The sequence below is a fragment of the Podarcis vaucheri genome, assembly GCF_965113315.1.
Source record: "Podarcis vaucheri genome assembly, chromosome: 10".
In the NCBI taxonomy this organism is placed as follows: Eukaryota; Metazoa; Chordata; class Lepidosauria; order Squamata; family Lacertidae; genus Podarcis; species Podarcis vaucheri.
Window position 1 is genome coordinate 72,830,466 of NC_138748.1, and position 22,919 is coordinate 72,853,384.

General features: G+C 49.1%; 2 protein-coding genes across 5 annotated transcripts in view; one reads left to right on the top strand and one right to left on the bottom strand.

Annotated features, from left to right (window-relative positions):
- NCAPH2 (non-SMC condensin II complex subunit H2) overlaps nucleotides 1–2,564 on the bottom strand; it is a 33,304-nt gene extending 30,740 nt beyond the window's left edge. For 2 of the 4 annotated variants that reach the window (XM_082238974.1, XM_082238971.1), the window contains exon 1: nucleotides 2,475–2,564. The gene's annotated coding sequence lies outside the window, so the exon portion shown is untranslated. The remainder of the gene's footprint in view (nucleotides 1–2,474) is intronic. The other 2 variants (XM_082238972.1, XM_082238973.1) reach the window with 2 other exon arrangements.
- A 196-nt stretch (nucleotides 2,565–2,760) lies between these two features.
- The window catches only part of LMF2 (lipase maturation factor 2), a 33,794-nt gene continuing 13,635 nt past the window's right edge, over nucleotides 2,761–22,919 (top strand). Inside the window, exons 1-7 of the mRNA XM_082238876.1 lie at nucleotides 2,761–2,906; nucleotides 7,436–7,689; nucleotides 13,081–13,109; nucleotides 16,057–16,253; nucleotides 17,842–18,020; nucleotides 19,690–19,828; nucleotides 21,935–22,069. Coding sequence (XP_082095002.1) covers nucleotides 2,807–2,906; nucleotides 7,436–7,689; nucleotides 13,081–13,109; nucleotides 16,057–16,253; nucleotides 17,842–18,020; nucleotides 19,690–19,828; nucleotides 21,935–22,069 — 1,033 coding nt within the window. The 5' untranslated portion in view covers nucleotides 2,761–2,806. The remainder of the gene's footprint in view (nucleotides 2,907–7,435; nucleotides 7,690–13,080; nucleotides 13,110–16,056; nucleotides 16,254–17,841; nucleotides 18,021–19,689; nucleotides 19,829–21,934; nucleotides 22,070–22,919) is intronic.

The following is a 22,919-nucleotide window of genomic DNA, read 5'->3' on the forward strand; positions in this document are numbered from 1 at the left end:
GTGGTACAGTGGTTAGAGCAGAGCTTTCCAAACACCCCACATTGGCGACGTATGCTTTTCAGATATGCGTCATTTCACAACAAAGTAATTCAGTTTTACTAGTAAACCAGAGTTTGAGCTAACCCCACTCAGTTTGAGTGGCAGGGAGTGTTTGAGCAACACACCTGTCCACTAACACACAGTTTGGAAAGCTCTGGGTTAGAGTGTAGGGACTATGACCTCCTGGAAGACCAGGGTTCAAACCCACCATCAGGCTCCACACCTTGGCAAAACCAAGCAGCCTGGCTTTAGAACCCTCCATCTTGTTTTCTGCCCCATGCTGAAGACTCCCTCTTTACCCATTTATCATCAATTTACATATCAACTTTTACATGTGTCCCAAGGCGATTTGCAAACATGCTACGTAAACACCTGAAATAATGTTTTTTTAAATATTTCTGTCCTAGAATGGGAACGTTTCACACATTACTTAAAAAGACAACGAAATGAATTGGACTCCTTTGCAGGTTTTGAATAAACATACACAAATTTCTTGATTGTTAACATAGTAGATAGATAAGGATTTATACAATTTTACAGTATGCAGAGAACAATATGAGTTGAGAAATCAGAGGGAGGAGCTGAGAGAGGTCTCCGGGGAGGAGGGAGGCAGGGTTTGATGGGGAGGTGAAATGGGGGGGGGGGATAATGAGATGTTTTGATATTTTGTTTTGTTGAAACTGTTATTATTTTTTTTAAAAAAATCTTTCTGTCCTGCTGGACAAGATTGCAGAATCTACTATCACTTATCAATTCATGAACCACCTGTTCCATGTGTCTCAAGGGAATTTCCAAACACACCACAGGAAAGGCGTGTATTTTAAGGGCACGCCCCTTTCTTCCAGTCGTAAACCATTTCTGTTCTCTCCCCCCCCCCGACATCTTTATTGACAGTTAAAAAGTACATAATTATATGTGCACTAAACATGGTGAGACATAAATAAGAGAGAGAAATAGAAAAAGAAAAACAGCCCCGGGGGGGGGGACACACCAAACTTTTACAAAGTTGCTATCCTGTTCTTTGCACGTGCTTCCCGTGTGCCTCTTAGAAATTCTGATTATCAGACAGTACATAAATGCCTGAAATAAAGCAACTGTTTTCACTCCGGTCTCCACCCCGTATTTTTACACTGATGCCAAATGCATCCTACTGTTATTATGGTTTTTGTTAATTATCTGCTCTTCCCCTGGGCAGGTGGCCACAATTAAAACACGGTATATTAAAAGTAGAGCTTCAATTAGAGTCACGGGAATAAGGCGGGCTGGGAGGGGAGCAGTTAGGAAGTCCTAAGAGCTCATCTGAAGAGCATGTGCACCAGAGGCGCCAAATGAAGGGAATCAATCAACCAATCAATTAAAGGAACAAATCTTTTGGAGTTGGGTGGGTCGTTTCCTTTTGGTTTTAATGCTATATCTAGGTGGCTTGGGGGGTGTTGCTTTAGGTTGCCCTGGGCAAAATAAAAGCAGGTCACAAATTCAACGAATGAATAATTCATTGGTGGATTGGTGGACTGAATGACCGAATGCATGAAGGGAAGCAACAATCAAACGAATTAGTAAAGGGAATGAAAACGCCGAGTAATTTTATGGGTGTTTTTTTTCCAAGAACCACCGCATGATCCTAAGATGAAGGGGTGGTGTCAGTGCCGGATTTACGTATAAGCTAAACAAGCTATCGCTTAGGGCCCCACTCTCTTGGGGGCCCCCCAAAAAAATAAAGGGGAAAAAACCCTGGATGTACATATCCAAAATATAAGATAACAAATAAAATAAAACCTATATACAACAACAGTGTTCTGTGTTTTGCAGGCTCCTATGATGTAAATCATGGGCCCCGCCTGCTCCCTAAAATATCACTGGTTTGCTCATTTCTATATATAGGGTGCCTACATTCTGCATGGACCGGTTGAATGGCAACATGTGCAAATGGCTTTAGATACCTATTAGGTCCATCAATGACCATCTAGCATATATTCCACACAAAAAACAGCGGCAATTTGTTGTTGACAAAGGACAGCTGGACATATCAAGGGCCCCATGACCTTCAGCAGCTTAGGGCCTCATCAAACCTAAACCCTGGGCGGTGTAAAAATTTAACACCTCCTACAACAACGACTGAACAAATTAATTTGATTCTGAATTGATTTTATGTAAATGGTGCTATTTTTACTGTTGCCAGCCGCTCTGAGCAAGGCGTTCGCTGGGGAGGGCGGGATATAAATAAATTTTTATTATTATTATTGTTAGATAAATTAATAACTATAAAAAACCTAAGAACACCACCGAAGAATAAAGGGAATAAATGAACAAGCAAATGAGACCCGCGAATACTTAAACGAAGGGGGTAAATGAGAGGGGGGAAATGGGCGGCGGCGTTGCTATGGAGACCGGGAGACCCCCCCCCACCCGACCCCCCTTCCCTCCCCCGGACTCACCCTCCGCTCCCTCGCGCGCCGCTCCCAACGCTCCGCGAATTCGTCTTTCCCGCCCGTCGCGGCGCAGTGACGCCCACGAAGCCGCGCCGCCTGTGACGCGATCCCTCGGCGACGCCTCCTCGTTTCTTAAGCGCAGGCCCCGCCCCCGGCTCTCTTCCCGGCCCCGCCCTCCCCCGCGCCCCGCCTGGGCGCAGGCGTTCTAACCGCGCCCCCCTCGCGGCGTCTGAGCCAATCAGCTCGGCGGCCCTGGCGTTCTGAGCCCGCCTCCCTGGCGAAGTTGGCTACATTGTAGCGAGCCGCGAGCGCAGGCTGCTTCTTTCGCCGCCGCCGCCATGGGAGCCGAGCCGCCCCGCCTGGCCCGCCAGCTGTTCCTGCGGGGCTTGGCCGCCGTCTACGTCGCCGCCTTCGCCTCGCTCTACGTCCAGGTCCCCGGTAAGCGCGGCGCCGAGAAGGGTCCCTCTTCCCCCCGGGACTCGGGCCCTGCCGCTGCTACGCGAGGCTCGCCTCCGTCCCGGGGGCCGGCGAGGGCCCCGCGGGCCGGAGAGAGGGAGGAGGCCGCCGGGGAAGGGGTGGGAAGAGGGCCAGGGTTTGTGCTAAGGGCCGCGAGGGAGAAGCGGGAAGCCTTGAGCCGAGCCATTGCACTCTGCACGCGCTCAGGTGCCCTCTTGCTCTCCTGCACGGGAAGTGGCGTTTTGAGGCTCCTTGGGGGCAGGGGCGGGGGTTTCGCTGGGTCTGCATGAAATGTGGGTAGCAGCTCTCGGGGGTCGAGCTTGTGGCGTGTGGGTTCGGGTGACCTCGGTAACCGGGCCTGGCTGCATTGCAGCGGGTCGGACTGGATGACCTTTGGGGGTCCCTTTGGACTCTGAGCATTTTGTGATGCTGAGGATTCTAGGCATTGCGAGCTGGGGGCTGCAGGTGAGGCCGGAGGGAAGCATGCACGGAACCCCGCGTGTGTGAGAGAGAGGGAGACGTGGCTGTCGGCTTGGGCCTGGAAGGACCGGGGCAGATGCTGGCAACTTCGGAGGAGCTGGCCCGGGCAGCGGAGCCGGGTCTGTGCAGGGCACCCCTCTGGCTCGGCAGGTGGAGGCGGGACGAAACCGCCCGCTCCGCTTCCCCGGGAGCAGCTTGGTACAAAGCAGGGGTCCCCAACGTGGTGCCCTCCATATGTTGAAGACTGCAGCTTCCCCCATACCTGACTCTTCACCGTGTTGACAAGAGCGAGCTTTGGTGATATGGTAAAACAGCTGGAATCGTAGTCCAAAACAGCTGGAAGGCGCTGGGTGAACCCATTATTCATGTTTGTCCTGTTATTCCTCCTGTAGGAGCACAGAGTGATTATGCAACACCGTGGAAATATACCCTAACATTGCTAACAGCTTTATTCAGGGCAGGGGTGGCAAACTTGGGACTCTCCAGATGTTGCTGATGGGAGCTGGAGGAGAACAACATCTGGAGTGCTACAGGTTCCCCATCCCTGGCCTAGAATTCTGGTCTTGATCCAAGGTGGGTTGCAGCAGGTGTACGACCCCTGGGCAAGGACGTGGTGACAGATTAAGGGGTCCCCAAATCCGTGTTTGGGTTAGAAGGGGGTCTTGAGTCTGCAAAGGTGGGAGGCGGCTGATCTGAGTCCTCTTCAGCTAAAGGGGTCCATGGCCCGGCCCCCTTCCTCACAGGGCCCTGTTGCTGGAAACCACGCCAGAGGAGAGGGTCAAATCCTGCTTGCGGGTTTCCTGTCGGGGAGCCTGGGCTCGGTGGGCCGGTGGCCTGATCCAGCAACCAGACTCTTCTGATGGAACCTCCAGGGCCAGCGGCAGTCTATCCAGCTTCTTGGCTCTGTGGGGCTACGGGATGCTGGGGTAGACGGACTCTCGGCCTAATCTTGCAGGTCTCCTCTCACGGTCCCATCCGCCCTAAAGAGCCCACCCCTTACCTTCTCCCCCACCCAAATCCTGCCCGTTCTCAGCAAGTCCCGGCTGTGGAACGGAGCCCACTGCCCTCAGCCCACCCCCTTTCTCCAGGGCCGGATATCCTATGGAACTTTCCCCTCCCTCTGCTGCGCCCCTCCCTCCCCTTTCCACATAACACGTGGCATCCACATTGCAATAGTGCAAGCTCGGTGCAGGATTTTGGAGGGGGTGTGAGGGTGTCAGTGCATGTGGCTTGCGGTCAGCTCTTACACACCTTTTATTTTTGCCAGGCAATGCCTTCCACCTCGCCCAGCCCATCCTGCCTGCAGCTACTGTCAGAGCTGAACCCCCCCCTCCTCCTGGTTTCTCTTCCCCTTTTCTGTAAGTTTCCTGCCAGCCTTTCCTTCCCCTCCGGCTTCTGGGACCTCCGCCAAGGGCCTCTCATGCTTCCAAATCCAGCTCTTAATCTCCTTATGGCTGGAGGCTGTGCCGAAAATCAAGCCCAGGGCCCTGTTCAGCTGCGGGAAGTTTCCCCCGCGCAGCCCAAAGCCGTCCTTTGGCTTTCCTTGCCCCCTTGCAAACTCAGGGAAATCTCCCAGTTGTCTCTGGGGCCCACTGGTGAGTTGGCGTCTTCCTCTGCAGGTGGTGGGTTGAGCGGATGAGACCCAGAATGGGTCCAACGGTCAAGAAGGCAGCTTCTGCAGAGGGAAGTGTGGGGCAGGTGGGGCTCAACCACCTGGGGTGGGAACCCATTGAGGAGAAGGAGAATTCAGATCCTAAGCCTGTGCTGCCTCTGCGGGACATCGTTAGGAGAAGAAAATAGTAATAATAATTTTTATTTATACCCCGCCCTTCCCAGTTCAAAAACTGGGCTCAGGGCAGCTAACAACAAATTTAAAACACTTAATTGTATTTTTTTATATATATATAATATTTATTAGAATTTTAAAGACAATAAAAGTTTACAAAGTTTAAGCATAAAAGATAAAAACAAAGAATAGCCACAGTAGAAAAAAGAAAAAAGGGTACAAAAATACCAAAAACAAAACACACAAAAAGTAAAAATCAGTTTTTAAAAAAAAGAAAAATCAGTATTTCATATCTTATAGTTCATTTACTTGATTCCTGACTTCCTCACACCTCCCCTTTTGTATTCCCATTTAAAATTCCTTTCACTTAATTGTAAAAGCAGCATAAAATATAATATAAAAACAAGAATAACAATGAAATTCAAAAATCAATTAGAAAAGGGTCATGCACAAAGCCTACACAAATCCGGAGTCCCTGAGACAGTTAGATGGTGCCTTGTACACCTCCTTGCAGCATCTCCAACAGCCAAGCTCTCCTTTCCTTTGGACCCCGTCAGCCAGGTCCAGAGGGGGTTTCTTGTCCTTTGGGCAGCCCCAGACCTCCAGGCACACAGCCCAGTCTTGCAGCCCGGGGAGGTGGGTCACTTTGTTGCTTCTAACACAGCAGTGTGGCTTCACCATCGGAGGTGCACTCCATTGTTGTCTTTTGAGACAACAACTGTCCTTCCTAGGGAGGTGGGCTCCTCCACACATACTTTTTGGGGCATGGGACCGTTGCAGCACGGGAAGGGTTGTAGCTTAGGGGGTGGGACACTTGCTTCAGATCCTGTATCCGTGAAGGAGCGTCTTCACCCCCATCGTTCTGCCCGGACACGGAGGTCCAGCGCCGAGGGCTTTCTGGCAGTTCCCTCCCTGCGAGAGGTGAGGTTACAGGGAACCAGGCAGAGGGCCTTCTAGGTGGTGGCACCTGCCCTGTATAACACCCTCCCGTCAGATGTCAAGGAAATAAACAACTATCTGACTTTTAGAAGACATCTGAAGGGAATGTTTAGGGAAATTTATGTTTGATGTTTTTCATCTCCACCAAGCTAAGCAGTTGGCTCCTTACCTCTCTCACCCTGACCTTGCCACTGTGATCCACGTGACGGTCACCTCCAGACTTGATTATTGTAACTTGCTCTACGTGGGGCTGCCCTTGAGACTGACCCAGAAACTCCAGTGGGTGCAGAATGCCGCGGTGAGACTCCTTACAGGGTCTTCGCTGCGAGGTCACATTCACCCAATGCTATACCAGCTGCACTGGCTCCCGGTGGAGTACAGGATCAGGTTTAAGGTGCTGGTTTTAACCTTTAAAGCCCTATACGGCCTAGGTCCCTCGTACCTACGGGACCGCCTCTATGTCCCACGGAGGACCTAACGGTCTTCAAACAAAAACACTTTGGAGGTCCTGGGCCACAGGGAGGTTAGGCTGGCCTCAACCAGAGCCAGGGCTTTTCCAGCCGTGGCCCCGATCTGGTGGAACAAGAGACTAGGGCCCTGCGGGACTTGATATCTTTCTGCAGGGCCTGCAAGACAGAGCTGTTCCGCCAGGCCTTTGGCCAAGGCACTGCCTGACCCCCCCCCCCTTCAGTAAAACTCACAGAACTCTAGCCCAATGGTTGCCATTAATTTGATTTTGAATTCATTTTAGAATGAATTGATTTAGAATGCATTTCAATTGATTGTGATTTTATGTGTATTGTGTTGCTTTTATTGTTGTTGGCCGCTCTGAGCCCGGCTTTGGCTGGGGAGGGCGGGATATAAATACAATTATTATTATTATTATTATTATTATTATTATTATTATTATTATTATTATTATTTGCCCAGTGGCTGGGGCAACCCAGATGGGCGGCATGTATATAATAAATTATTATTATTGTGCTGAAAGCCCTGGGTTCAGTCCCTAATGGCGTCTCCAGCTGGGAGAGCCCCCTGCCTCTGAACCCGCAGAGTGTTGCTGCCAGTCTGTGCCGACAACTCTGAGTTAAATGGACCAATGATGTTGGGCCTGCCAGGCTAGTTGGTGTTTTGCAGGGATGGGCATTGAAGTTCAAAGCATCAGGAGGGTGCCGAATTGGGGAAGGCTGGAGCTGGGGGATCTGTTGGGGTGGGAGGTGTTGTGCCCCCCCATAAAGGGGTGGGCGGGATGAGGTCTTGCCTGTGACCGCTGCCGCCAACTCCTCCTCCTTCGACCTCCTCGCAGGCCTCTACGGGAAGGATGGCATCCTGCCTGCCCGGAAGGTGCTTCGCTTCACTGGCAAGGGCTTCTGGGAGCAGCTGCGCGACTCGCCCACCCTGCTGTGGCTGGGGCCACGCCTGGGACTGGACACAGAGCAGGGTCTGGAGCTGCTCTGCCTGCTGGGGACGCTGCTCTCCTTCGGGGCCCTGATCCTGGAGCCTCTGCGAGACAGCCTGGTCTTCCTGGCCCTTTGGGCGTTCTACCTCTCCGTTTATCAGGTATGATGGGGCGGCAAGCGGCGCGTGGCCTTGGGGTGTGTGTGGCGGCAGTAGGGGGCAGTAGGTGCCTGCTTGCTGGTGCTTTGCAGTGGGGGGGGGTGTCCTTGGAAGCCCAAGGTAAGCAGCCAAAATCAAAACCATAAAAGAGCCAAGGTGACTTAGATACCTTTCAGAGGCAGTTTTATTCACTCGTCAGATCCTGGCTTTAAAACCCCACCAGCCTTTTGGCAAGCTGCGTTAATGCCCCCCAGGAGCGGGGCCTTTTCTCCTATGACTCCTCGTGTGCAAACCCTCACCCCTGGGAGCTCAGAGGGGCCGCTGCTTACTTTGGGGGGAATTAGGCCCTCGAAGAGCAAATCTCTTCCTTGCTGGGGGTGTCTTTGTATTGGAAATAAATGCCTCTGTATTCTTAATTGTTGCGCATCGTTTCGCTCGGCGCACGCCTATATTTTCTGCCCAAGAGCTCAAGGCGGTTTGCAGTGTGCAGCACTGAAAAAAACTAAGAGGGCCAAGGCGAAACCCCTTGCCTGCCGTTCTGTGCTGTTGGCAAATGCAATTTAGGTTGACTGGACAGAGCCCACTTGAGTGTAAAATCTGGATTCTCAGCAGCCTTTAGGGTCTCTTGGGTGGGAAGACGGGGTGTTAAATGGTTTAAGCCAGCAGCTGTCAAAAATCCCCGTGTTGCGTAAACTCACCCCCAATGCCCCCCTCCCCCAAGAAAAGCATTATTCAGGATAGCAGGTTGCACGGCCCACATGATAGCCCAGTAAAATTTCATTCCTATCAGGGGAAGGTGAGGTATTAATACACATAACAGTAATCAGTAAAATTCAAAACAAATGCACATTTATTCAAAATCCAATTAAAATTATGTAGCTTAAATCAATGCAATGGGTGGAGTTGATCCGGCGATATCAGCTTTTCAAAGTCAGATAGCCATTTACACCTCCAGTGCCCCCTTCTCGCCCCCTTGCTCTTAGCCCCCCACCCCCGGCCAGGTAATCTCACTGCCCCCCCCAGGGGTGGTACCACCCACAATGGGTACCACTGCTTTAAGTCAGCAGAATAACACAGTTAAGGGAGCCCCCGCAATATTTTGTGTGGGGTTTGAATTGTTCCAACTTGGCTGTGTCGTGAAATGTGTGCTCCCTTTGCCTTCTGTGTCGTGTCCCGTCCCCCCCCCCCCCCGCTAGGTCCTTTTGCCAGCTGACACAGAAGAAAAAAACGGAGCGAGAATTTCTTAGGAAGAGGGAGGCCGATAGAGACCCTCAAACAGGAGGGAAGGGGCTTCAGATGAGGAGCAAGCCCTGAGTCACCGTTCATCCAGAGTTTTGGGTACCACTTCAGATGTTCCTGCGTTCTTCCCTAAGGTCAGGGGAATCACAGCGTGGAGAGGGATTCCCTTGCTTTTAGAGCTTCTCAGAGTGACATTCCAGTCTCCTCCGCCAGGCAGTCTTCTCCCTCCTTCCTTTTAAGGCTGTGTTGGAGCGCAGAGGATTCCAGCGGACAGACAAAACTCTGACCTAGATCTGGGGAGGGGTGGGTCATTTCAGGAATCCTCCCGCGACCAGAATTGGCATTTGTCATCACATCTCCCTCTGGGCACAGACTCTCCGTTCTGTGCTGGCCCTATTGATCCAGCCCCCAGCCCCAGATGTCTTCCACGTCCCGGTTGATGGGAGAATCTCTGCCAGTGGGGTGGGAGAGCTTTGGAGAGGTTGAGAATTTAGAAGGTTTGGAAAAGGGCCGTCAGAATCACCAAAGGGATGCAGGCAGTTTTTTTGGGGGGGTTATCTTAAAGGCGACGGGATAGAAAGCTTATAAAATTATTCTGGGGGTGGAGAAAGTGGATAGACAAAGGCTTTTTCTCCTCCATAACACTGGAACTCATGAATATCCAAAGAAGTGGAAGATCCAGGTCAGACAAAAGAAAGTTCCTCTTAGTTAGACTGTGGAACTCCCTGCCACAAGAGGCATCAGCGGCCATCAACGCGGATGGCTTTAAAAGAGATTGAGACATATTCATGGAGGAGGAGACGGCTGTCAGTGGCTGATAGCCAGGATGGCCCATGCCCTGGTCTCCGCAGTCAGAGGCAGCAATTTTCCTGAATGCCATTTCTTGGGAAACACAGGAGAGAAGTGTGGTTTCATGCTTGAATCCTGCTTCTGGGTTTCCCTGCAGGCACCTGGTCAGCCAGTGTGAGCAGTGCCGGATTTACATATAAGCTAAGCGAGCTACAGCTTAGGGCCCCCAAAAAATTAAAGAAAAAACCCCCCTGGGGTTTACATTTCCAAAATATAAGATAACAAACAAATAAAATAAAAATTACATGCAGCGACAGTGTTTTGTGTTGTGTAGGCTCCTATGATGTAAGTCATGGGCCCCGCCTGCTCCCTGAAATATCACTGGTTTGCTCCTTTCTATATATAGGGTGCCTACATTCTGCTCTTTATACTATTAGTAGCGCAAGTAGATAAATATATCAGTGCCAGATTTATGTATAAGCTAGGCAAGCTACAGCTTAGGGCTCCTCCCTCTTGGGGGCCCCTAAAAAAATTTAAAGGAGAAAAAACCTGGTTGTACATTTCCAAAATATAAGATAAAAAAACAAATAAAATAAAACCTACATACAGCAACAGTGTTTTGTGTTTTGCAGGCTCCTATGATGTAAATCATGGGCCCCGCCTGCTCCCTCAAATATCCCTGGTTTGCTCCTTTCTTTATATAGGGTGTCTACGTTCTGCATGGACTGGGTGCATGAAGACATGTGCGAATGGCTTGAGACACCTATCAGGTCCATCAATGACCATATATAGCATATTTTCAACACAAAAACAGCGACAATGTGTTGTTGACAAAGGACAGCTGGACATATCAAGGGCCCCATGACCTTTAGTAGCTGAGGGCCTCATCATACCGAAATCTGGCCCTGAGTGTGAGAACAGGATTCTGGTCTAGATAGGCCGTTGGCCTGATCCTGCAGGTTCTCCTCCGGCTTCCATTGCTATTCCCCAAATTGCAAATCCTTCACCCAAAGGTGGCAGCTGCTGGGTTGATCCCGAGAGCTTGACGTCCTCCGAAAAAGGGGCCAGGCCTGCACTCTCCCTCCTTCCTCCCGGGTTCCTCTTCCCACGCCATTGTGCTGTCACAATTGACAGCCCCCGGGACCTCCTGGCGGGTTGGGCAGGTGGTGGAGCGGCTCTGGATCCGAGCCCGTGGCAAGGGAGCTGGGTTCAGCGCCAGCAATCTGCAGCCGGCCCTCATCCTTCTCCTCCGTCTTGGCTCCCTCCCTGCGTGGGGGCGGGCGAGGCGCAGGTCCAGTTGGCGGGCCGTGCAGCCCTCTGCGGGAAGATCTTGGTGGAGATTTCACCGGGGGGGGGGTGCCTGCAGCATTGGGGGAAACCCAAACCTGCACTGTTCCGCAGGGAGCGGGCATGCACAACGCGCTTGCCACTTGCATCCCTCTTCTTCTTATTTATTCTCAGTTGGATCTATTGCCCACCCTTCACCCTAAGGTCTCAGGGAGGGTCAAAGCAATCTATTGCAGTGGTTCCCAAAGTGGGAACTAGTGTCCCTAAGAGGGGGCAATTAGATTATTGGGGGGGAGGGGTGCTAGGGGCAGCAGAGGAGCTCAGGAGTATTATTTTTGAAATTTGTATACTGCCCTAAATTAAATTAAATTTGTATGCTGCCCTACTGCAGGCTAAAATCACAATACGGTGGTACCTTGGGATGTGAACAGGATCCGTTCCAGAGCCATGTTCGCATCCTGAAGTGAAGGCCACCTGCAAGTGCACGTGTGTGGGTCGTGTTTCGCTGCTTCCACGCATGTGCGTGATGTCATTTTGACCTTCTGCGCATGCGTGCGCGGCGAAACCCAGAAGTAACGCGCTCCATTACCTCCGGGTCGCTGCGGAGCGCAACCTGAAAATGCTTAACTTGAAGCACATTTATCCCGAGGTATTACTGTACAGTATAAAAGCACAAGATACATAATAAAAATGACAACCCAATAATATCCCTCTCCCCAGCATATTTTTAAAGGGCGTTGGGAGTAAAGGACTGTTAGACTTTGAAAAGCAGGAATCGCCAGATTGAATTCGTCAGATTGGCTCAATTAATTAAACCATTTTTAGCTGGGTTTCGAAGAAAGGTGCAACTCGCTGTTCCTGCTTTGAATTTTATGGTGCTATTTATTGAAGCTGAAACAGACGACAGAACCACAAGACTGGTGTAAAATATGCAAGCAAAAGTTTCATTGCCACTATACAAAACTACAAACGCAAAGCGTGTGGGTATTCTCTTTCTGCAGGCAAATTTGAACTGCAACTTCTTCTTCCTTTATACATATTACCATCTGTGCCTAATCGGCCTAGAAAACCACACCCAGAACTCACAGAAAAAGTCCTTAAAGTTCTCTGCACCCTTTTACTGTTTCTTAACGAATGATACCTAACACTATTACCATCCTTGGTGGGTCGTGCAAATCGCTCTTCTGAATGATGCCTTTTTAAAAAAAAATTAAAAATAGGGCAGGGGGATCTGGGGATGAGTTTAGGGAACCAAGGGGGCAGTAGCCCCAAATGGGTTTGGGAAACACCGATTTAAAATAGAACTAGTATAACAGATTGCAGTCTCAAGAATAGGAATATTCAGAAGTACTGTATTTTTCGCTCTATAAGACGCACCAGACCACAAGACGCACTTAGTTTTTGGAGGAGGAAAACAAGAAAAAAAAATATTCTGAATCTCAGAAGCCAGAGCAGCAAGAGGGATCACTGCACAGTGAAAGCAGCAATCCCTCTTGCTGTTCTGGCTTCTGGGATAGCTGCGCAGCCTGCATTCGCCCCATAAGACGCGCACACATTTCCCCTTACTTTTTAGGAGGGAAAAGGTGAGTCTGATAGAGCAAAAAATACGGTATTCAACTCGGGTGTCCACGGCCAGGGTAAACTGGCGCATCTTTGGCAGTTGTTGAAAAGTGCTTAGTGACAGTTCTTCTGTGGGGAGGGAGTCCCACCGCAGAGGCACCCTCTGGGCTGCCTCCACCCAAACCTCTGCAGACGGGAGGTGGGGGGGGTCCACCAAGAGGGTCCCCTTTGCCGATTTCGCCACTGACAAGGGTCTGTAGGGAAGCAGGCGAAGCTTCAGATATTTGGAGCGTCCTGAGCCTTTGAGGGGCATTGCGCTAGTGGGAGAGCCAGAGGCAAGCTGGCCACCGAAATCTGCAAGCGGCTGTATCTGAAAACCGTGAGATTTGCCAGGGTGGTTTTTTGCCAGCGGTGCTACAGCCGGGAGGTGGGTGCAAAGAAAATAATTAGTCGAAATGGAGTGGATGGAGGGGGTCTGAACCCCGTTTGATGTGTGCTTTCCCCTTTCTCTCCCCACAGGTTGGACAGGTCTTCCTGTATTTCCAGTGGTAAGTGGCATATTGCATAATAATAATAATAATAATAATAATAATAATAATAAATATTTATACCCCAACCATCTGGCTGCGTTTCCACACTGGGCAGCTCCCAACAGAATATTAAAAACACAATAAAACATTAAACATCCAGACTTTGGGTGTGGTGCTTCCTTTCTCTGACCTGCTGGGGACGGCAGGCTGCAAATGACATTGTGGGTGTGGGTGTGTGTTGCATGTCCTCTACTCTCAGCCTTCCGCTTTAAAAAAGGGGGGATTAAAGAGGACAGCAATTATGCAATTATTGTTTGCATAAACTGGGGGACGGAACGTGCACATCCAATCCTTGAGACAACGGATGGCTAAAATCTGGGGCAGGGGATGCCTGGTTAAGCTTTCCTACATGTTGAGGAGCAGAGAGGACGGACAGCTTTGCAAAGTGGGCCGTGGCGTCGCTGTGCGTCAGGAGCTGAGCGGCAGGATGTAGCCCCTGGGCTCTGCGCCTCCTTGCTTCATCCTGCAAGCTTGCCGTCATTTGTTTGGAAGCAGAATCTGGCATTTTGGTGGTGAGGAGGACAGAATTTATATTTTTTTTAATTTTTCTGTTGCAAACCACCCCGAGATCAACTGTTATAGGGTGGTGTACAGGTTTAATAAGTACAGTAGTACCTTGGAAGTCAAACGGAATCTGTTCTGGAAGTCCGTTCAACTTTCCAAAACATTCGGGAACCAAGGCGCACCTTCCAATCAGCTGTAGGAAGTTCCTGCAGCTGATTGGAAGCCACGTCGGATGTTTGGGTTCCCAAGAACGTTCAGGAACCGGAACAGTCACCTCTGGTTTTCGATTGTTTGGGAGCTGAAATGTTCGACTCCCAAGGCATTTGAAAACCAAGGCATGATTCTAATAAAATAAAATAACAATAAATAATAAATAAATAAATTTTATTAAGTTTTACAATTTGATATCCAACACAATCATTATTGTCACAAAAATAATGTATAAATCCCTATCCTCCCCCCCCCCCCGTGATTTCCCTCAACTTCCTCTTCTGGTTCTTTGAATATTTGTTTTATTTTACCTTAATTTTTTTTAATCTTTTAGTTAAATATTATCGTAATCTTACCATTTTTGTTCCGTAGTTTTTCGTATTACATCCTACCCTTTATTATTTTCCCATTATTACCTCTTAACTTTTATGCTTATTTTCTTAATTGTAAGCGTTTACTCAAACGCTGCTAGTGAGTCCACATCTTTACGATGTTTCTGTAAGTACAGTGGTGCCCCGCAAGACGAATGCCTCGCAAGATGGAAAACTCGCTAGACGAAAGAGTTTTCCGTTTTGGAGGTGCTTCGCAAAACGAATCTCCTATGGGCTTGCTTCGCAAGACGAAAATGTCTTGCGAGTTCCTGCAGGGTTTTTTTCCTACCCCCCCTTTTTCTAAGCCGCTTATCAGCTGATCCGATCAGCAGATAAGGCGCTAATCCGCTAATCCGTCAATGGGCTTGCTTCGCAAGATGAAAAAACCGCTAGACGAAGAGAATCACAGAACGGATTCTTTTCGCCTTGTGAGGCACCACTGTACAACATAAACGGTTCCCAGTCCTTTTTGCAGTCTCTATGGTCCTTTTCTCTTAGTTGTCCAGTTAGTTTTGCCATTTCAGCAGGGCTGTCTTTAGCAGATGCGGCGCCGGGGTGCAAATATCCACCCAGCGCCCCCAAATTACCACGGATAGTGTTGGGGTGCCCGTAGCTGCTCACTGCCAGCCATGGGGGGGTGGGCACAACTCTCCCCCATGCTGCTGTGGGACAGCAGAGGCTTGGGAGGGAAGCTGCGTACCCTCCAGCCATATGGGTGGTGGGGGCACAGCTTCTGTCCTAAGCCACTGCGGGGATCGCTCTCCTCCCGAGGAGGCTTGAAAGGGAAGCTGCACGCCTGCCAGCCTTATGGTTGGCAGGGCGCAGCTGGGGGGCATTCAGGGAAAGGGGAGCCCCCCGGCAAAGCCGTCCAGCTCCCCCACTCGCTGGGGCACCCCTGGGAGGCCAGCACCCAGGTGCACTAAGCCCTATGGGAAAGACGGCGCTGCATTTCCGCCTATTCCATCAGTTTTTCATCCCATTCTCCTTTGGTTGGTACAGTGGACGCTCGGATTTGCGAACCTGATCCGTGCAGGATGCACGTTTCAACCGCAGTGTCCACAACCCGCAGCGGTTGAGATTCAGCGCTTCTGCGCATGCAAAAGCGCGATTTGGCACTTCTGCGCATGCGCAACCGCCCAAACCCAGAAGTAACCTGTTCCCTGTACTTCTGGGTTTCGGCGCATCCGCAACCTGAAGCATCTGTAACCCCTGGCATGACTCTATCTTGTTGTCTTTCCATCTGGGGGCTAGTTAACATTCTAGCCGCCGTTGTGGTATACAGTGGTGCCTCGCAAGACGAAATTAATTCGTTCTGCGAGTTTTTTCGTCTTGCGAAGCACGGTTTCCCAATGTCTTCAAAATCACCAAAGTCTTCAAAAACCTCAAAAAAGGCTACCACACCGCGTGCTATGAGTTGCTCCTCGAACTCACCCTGGGTATTAACAGTTTTAAGAAAAAGGAAACAAACTTGCAAGATGTTTTCGTTTTTTTCGTTTTTCGTCTTGCGAAGCAAGCCCATAGGGAAATTCGTCTTGCGAAGCAACTAAAAAAACGAAAAACTCTTTCATCTTGCGAGTTTTCCTTCTTGCGAGGCACCACTGTACATAAATAGTCTTTTCCACTCTTTTGGCAAGACTTGACCTGTAATACCTAGCAAAAAGGCTTCTAGTCTTTTAACAAAAGTTGTCTTAAGCATTCTGTAATAAAATAACGAGACCCAGGCCTTGACCCTGTGTGTCTGTGTGAAGAGCGGCATCTCAGAGCGCATGGCCTCCCCTGATTTCTCCTCCAATCTCCCCGTATCTTTCTCCCCCTCCCAGGGACAGCCTTTTGCTGGAGACGGGCTTCCTGGCGGTTCTGGTGGCCCCGCTTCACCTGCTCAAGTGGCGCACAACGGCATGGCGGCCCCACGACGGAGTGACCTTTTGGCTGTTGCGCTGGCTGCTCTTCCGCCTCATGTTTGCCTCAGGGGTGGTGAAGCTGACCAGCCGCTGCCCCACCTGGTGGGGGCTCACAGGTCAGTGGGGAAATCACAGGCGAAGGAGTCGCGGCAGCAAAACGAAGAGGCAAGGCCTGGATTTGAAAGCTGTAGTGTTATAAAATCAGGAAGGGGGTAGTAAACAGTAAGAGCAGGAAGGGGACAGTAAGAGCTGTTTGACAGTGGCATTTGCTGCCAAGGAGTGTGGTGGAGTCTCCTACTTTGGAGGTCTTTAAGCAGAGGCTTGACAACCATATGTCAGGAGTGCTCTGATGGTGTTTCCTGCTTGGCAGGGGGTTGGACTCGATGGCCCTTGTGGTCTCTTCCAGCTCTATCATTCTATGATTCTAAACCTCAAACAGCTCTTGTTTGTGGGAATGTTAAGGCTAGTCAGAAAGGATATATTGAATAAGTATTAGCCTTCCTTCACTCACACTAGTGAAGTGATATAGGTGGAAGCTAGTTTGCAGATTTGTTTGAATCTCCTAGTTAAGATTATTTCCTTGTGTCCCCTTTAATCCCTCTTAAAAGAATAAAGACACGAGAGTCTTTCTGAGTAAGGTAACAAGGTTTACTCACGTTTCAGTTCACGGTTTGATCCCTGAAAGTTAGGCTTTACTTAGTAGTTACAGAAAGAAACTGAGCTTCTCACGTGGAGACTGGACTCGTGTGCTGCTGGCTGAGAGCCGGCAGACAGCAAAATCACATTTTGGTAAGAAAATGGTGGCAGGAGAGCAGCAGGCAGCAAAAGAACAGCTAAGTTTCAATCATTGAGCAGAAGTCAGAAGTCAGTGATGGATCAGAAACCAGGACAGGATCCTGTTTCGATGTATTCACCTTCATCAGCTAATTTTTAAAGGGTTGTGTAAGTTTGAAGACTTTTGGATAAATGTATCCTGTTATTTTCTACGTTTCTCAGAGATGACAACTACATGTGGGTAGATCAACATGTATCTTGGGCTTTTCTGTGCGTTTTCCATGAACGTACTGGTTTCTGATCCATAACTGACTTCTGACTTGCTCAGTGATTGAAACGAAGACCTTCACGTTGAATCTATGGACTAACCTGAACTTGTCTCTCCTCATAAACTCTTATCTCTAATTCTGTAACGAATTACTGTGTTATACATATCTTCATGAGTTTGTAATCTCTATTAGAGTTTGTAATCCTTGTCAGAATACATACTTTTGAATGGATCAGTTTTTGTTAAAATTGACTTTTGATTAGCAAGTAGGGACCACTCCCGCTATTGAAACTTACAATGGCCTGAGTTCCTGGTGTGCTTTTTTCTTGGTATATTTAATAACAAGAACTCCAGCTTATTTAACGTTAGCAAAAGAACAGCGACAAGAGAGAGACAAAAGCTAGAAATCAAGGCTGAGAAAATGGCTGTGTGACTCGGCTCTTTCATGGAGTCAGCCAGATCCATGTCCATCTCCCAGGTCACATGCTGTGAAACAGGATGTCCCCCTAATTGTGCCCATTCTAGGGAAAGAAGGAATGTTGCATTTGACTGATCCAATGGATTACATCCCACATTGTGGTCAGAATGTTCGGTCAGAATCTCCTTTCTGAACCCCTCGTTCCGGATCCTTTTATGCATCCCATAACCACTTGTCTCCCCAGCTTTAACCTACCACTACGAGACCCAGTGCATCCCCACACCAGCCTCGTGGTTCGTCCACCAGCTGCCCGTCTGGTTCCAGAAGTTCAGTGTGGTGGCCACTTACGTCATCGAGATAGCCATCCCAGCACTCTTCTTCGCTCCTCTGCGGCGCCTCCGCCTCTTTGCCTTCTACAGCCAGGTATCCACAGGCAACCTCATTCATTCATTCATTTAATTTATATACCGCTCTGTACCCGGAGGTCTTGGGGCGCTTCACACAATACAGTGGTGCCCCGCAAGACGAATGCCTCGCAAGACGGAAAACTCGCTAGACGAAAGAGTTTTCCGTTTTCGAGGTGCTTCGCAAAACAAATTTCCTATGGGCTTGCTTCGCAAGACGACAATGTCTTGCGAGTTCCTGTTTTTTTTTTTCCTTCCCCCCTTTTTCTAAGCCGCTAAGCCACTTATCAGCTGATCCGATCAGCAGATAAGCCGCTAAAAGCCGTTAATAGCGCTAATCCGCTAATCCGTCAATGGGCTTGCTTCGCAAGACGGAAAAACCGCTAGACGAAGAGAATCACAGAACGGATTCTTTTCGTCTTGCGAGGCACCACTGTATATAAAATCAAAATAAGATCAATAGCCCAATAACAACCTCTCAAAACGAACCACTTTTTAAAAGGGCATAGGATGTCAATCAGGTTTGATTAAAAAAGAATGTTTTTGCCTAGCGCCCAAAGGAGTACAGCGGACACTCGGGTTGCGAACGTGATCCGTGCAGGATGCACGTTCGCAACCCGCAGCGGCACGTTTGTGCACACGCAGGTTGCGATTCTGCACATGTGCAAAGCGTGATTTAGTGCTTCTGTGCATGCGCGGCCGCCGAAACCCAGAAGTAACCTGTTTCAGTACTTCTGGGTTTCGGCAGGTTCGTAACCCACAGAACGCAACCTGAAGCATCTGTAACCCGAGGTATGACTGTATAATGAAGGCGCCAGGCAAACTTCCCTGGGGAGAGCATTCCATGCACAGGGAGCCACTGCAGAAAAGGCCCCATTCTCGTGTTGCCACCCTCCGGACCTCTCAAGGAGGAAGCCTCAGAAAATGATCTCAGGGTTCAGGTGGGTTCATATGGAAAGAGGCGGTCCTTGAGGTCTTGCGGTCCTGAGCCATTTAAGGCTTCATAGGTCAAAACCAGCACTTTGAATTGGGCCCGGAAACTAATCAGTAGCCAGGGACTGGCTGAAATGACTGGCAGAATCCGAGACCAGGGGAAAGAGACGGCGGAAGAAGATTGGATGAAATTCAAAATTTATCTTAAGAAATATTGTAAAATTAATGAGTGCTAAAATGTTGCGGTTACAAAAAATAGGGGATTACAGCTGTAAAAGATTAAGTAAAAGAAAAGAATAAGGAAAAATTAGATAAAATTAAGGGGGAGGATTTGCTGAAATAAATTTGGGAACTGGGATACAGAAAGGGGAGGTATGGGGAAGTCGGTGAAGTAAGTTTTAAGAAAAGAAGGATTCGAAATTATACATGTTTGTTTTTGTGTGTGTATGTTTGTTTTGTGTATTGTGTGTGTTCTTATAATTTGTGAAAATCCAATAAACATTTATATATATATAAAAAAGAAACTAATCAGTAGCCAGTGCAGTCAGACCAGGATCGGTGTAATACGCTCAAACTTTCAGCTGGGCTGTGGAGATTCTCTTACAAATACATCTATTCTCGGCCCTGATAAATGCGCTTCTTTGTATAGACCCTGTCCCTGTCCGTTTGCATCCGGTCCGGTCGTGGGGTGGGTGGGTTGTCTTTTAAAACCTAGGTTTAAGATCATAACGACAGGTTTCCGAAACCCTTTCCAGGTCCTCCTGCAGCTCCTCATCATCGCCACGGGCAACTACAACTTCTTCAACCTTCTCACCATCGTGCTGAGCTTCTCCCTCCTGGATGACGAACATTTGGGGATGTGGCTGGGCCACGGCAGGAGGAAAACGGCAGCCGGTAAGCGGCTTTGGTCTCCGTGGCTCTGTAAAATGGGTCCAGGGCTAGCGACGGGGAGGGTCTGTATCATCTGATCCCCAGGTGGGTGCTGGTGTCCTCTGAGAGGTTGCCAAGAGGCAAAGGGGCACTGGGGGTTCAGAGTTCAAGAATCTGGCATCGCCAGATCAAGTCGTCGTCCCCCTCCAGTGTTGAATTAAGCCAAATAGTTTTCACTGGGTTTTGAATCAATGTGCATTTCATGGTTGCTCTTTCGAATATTGTGTTACTATCTTTCTTGGTGGGCTTTGCGTTCCTTCACTGCGAGAAGTGAGGTTACAGGGAACCGGGCAGAGGGCCTTCTCGGTAGCGGCACCCACCCAACAGATGTCAAGGGGATGAGTAACTGTACAACCTTTAGAAGACGTCTGAAGGCAGCCCTGTATCAGGAAGCTTTTTAATGTTTAAAGTTTTTTTAATGTTTAACAACAACAACAGCAATTTATACCCAGCCACTCTGAGCAACAGAATATAAATAAATACAGCATTAAACATTAAAAGCTTCCCTAAACAGAGCTCCCTTCAGATGTCTTCTAAATGTCAGATAGTTGTTTATCTCTTTGACATCTGGTGGGAGGGCGTTCCACAGGGTGGGTGCCACCACCGAGAAGGCCCTCTGCCTGGTTCCCTGTAACTTCACTTCCCGCAGGGAGGGAACCACCAGAAGGCCCTCGGAGCTGGACCTCAGTGTCCGGGCAGAACAATGGGGGTGGAGACACTCCTCCAGGTCTACTGGGCCAAGGCTGTTTAAGGCTGTCAAGGTCAGCACCAACACTTTGAATTGTGCTCGGAAACGTCCCGGGAGCCAATGTAGGTCTGCTGCCACGTTCTGGTTTTTTATATGTTGGAAGCCGCCCAGAGTGACTGGGGCGGCTCAGTCAGATAGGCGGGGTACCAATAATAGAATCATCATCATTATTACAATATTCTAAGTAATGCTTTTTGTAGGGTAGGAGGTGCAGGGGATGAGTTTATCGAGTCAAGAGGGCCGGGCACCAAAAAGTATTTGGGAACCTTTTCAAAGTCTGACTCACACTTCCATCGCCCCCTCCTTCCCTCCCCGGTACCTCTTAGCACCCCTTTAGGCGATGCCACTGGGGAGCAGCAATAAGACCACCTTAGTGCAAATTCTGAGCAGTGAACTCCTTCCTATCTACAATAATGATGATGATGATTTATACCAGCCAATCTGAGCGGCTTCCAACAAAACACTAAAATACAATAACCTATTAAACATAAAAAGCTTCCCTAAACAGGGCTGCCTTCAGATGTCTTCTAAAAGTCTGGTAGTTCTTCTTCTCTTTGACATCTGGTGGGAGGGCGTTCCACAGGGCGGGTGCCACTACCAAGAAGACCCTCTGCCTGGTTCCCTGTAACCTCACTTCTCGCAAGGAGGGAACCGCCAGAAGGCCCTCAGCGCTGGACCTCAGTGTCTGGGCAGAACGATGGGGGTGGAGACGCTCCTTCAGGTATACTGGGCTGAGGCCGTTTAGGGCTTTCAAGGTCAGCACCAACACTTTGAATTGTGCTTGGAAACGTACTGGGAGCCAATGAAGGTCTTTCAAGACCGGTGTTATGTGGTCTCGGCGGCTGCTCCCAGTCCCCAGTCTAGCTGCCACGTTCTGGATTAGTTGTAGTTTCCGAATCACCTTCAAAGGTAGCCCCATGCAGAGCGCATTGCAGGAGTCCAAGCGAGAGATAACTAGAGCATGCACCACTCTGGCAGACAGTTTTGTGGACAGGGAGCGTCTCATCCTGCGTACCAGATGGAGCGCACCTGGTCCTTCAGGGACACAGTTGCCCCATTCACGACCAGGGAGTCCTCCACACCCGCCCACCTCCTGTCCCCCAAACTTCTAGGAAGATAGATATTTTGAGTTCCCGCAGTGGGAGGTTGGGGCCGCTGCATCAGCCTTGAAACTCTCTTCCCTCAAAGCAGGTAAGGATTTTGAGTCGCTCTCTCCGCCCTCTCTGCCCAGTGACCCATCTAGGGGGGGTGTCCACTGCCCCTCCATGCCCACCCCACCCCCCTCCATCCTTGCATTGCTCCGTGTTGTCTCTTGTCCGCAGCTTGGCCTCCCAGCTTGGCGTCCGTCATGTCTCTTCTGTCCGAACTGGGCGCCTATGGCTTGCTGGTCTACTGGACGGCTCTTTACTTCGACCTGAAGGTCAACTGGGAGAAGAAGCTGATTGAGTCCAAGGCAGGTATGGAAACGTCAGAATACTCAGAACTTGCAAGGATCACGGGGAAATTCTAACCAGAAATTTAGTAAAGATTGGACAACGTTCAAAGAATACCTTAAAAAGTACTGTAATAACACCAATCTCCTCACAGATTTTGGATTGAATCTTGAAGTTTGAGGAATTTATAAAGTAATTTTTTTCCTGATAATTAACCAAAATGAATTATTAAAAATGAAGTGCGTATAGACTAGTAAGGTATAAAAAGCACAATGAGGTGAATCGGAAGTTAAAGGGTATACAATGTCAAATGAGGGGTTGTTAGTCTGTCTATGGTGTTTTTTGTTATGTAAATTATTTTGTAATAAAGAATTTTTAAAAAGAAACGTCGGGGAGCAAGATGCTGCCATAATCGTGGCAGGATGAAAATAGAATATGCCAGTGCCAGATTTACGTATAAGCTAAACAAGCTATAGCTTACAGCCCCACTCTCTTGGGGGCCCCAAAAAAATTTAAAGGGAAGAAAACCTGGGTGTACATTTCCAAAATATAACATAAAAAAACAAAAGGAAACTTACATACAGCAACAGTGTTTTGTGTTGCGTAGGCTCCTAGGATGTAAGTAATGGGCCCTGCCTGTTCGCCTGCACCCTAAAATATCACTGGTTTGCTCCTTTCTATATATAGGGTGCCTACATTCCGCATGGACTGGGTGCATAGCAACATGTGCAAATGGCTTGAGATACCTATTGGGTCCATAAATTACTATATAGCATATATTCCACACGAAAAACAGTGACAATTTGTTGTTGACAAAGGACAGCTGGACATATCAAGGGCCCCTTTACCTTCAGTAGCTGAGGTCTTCATCAAA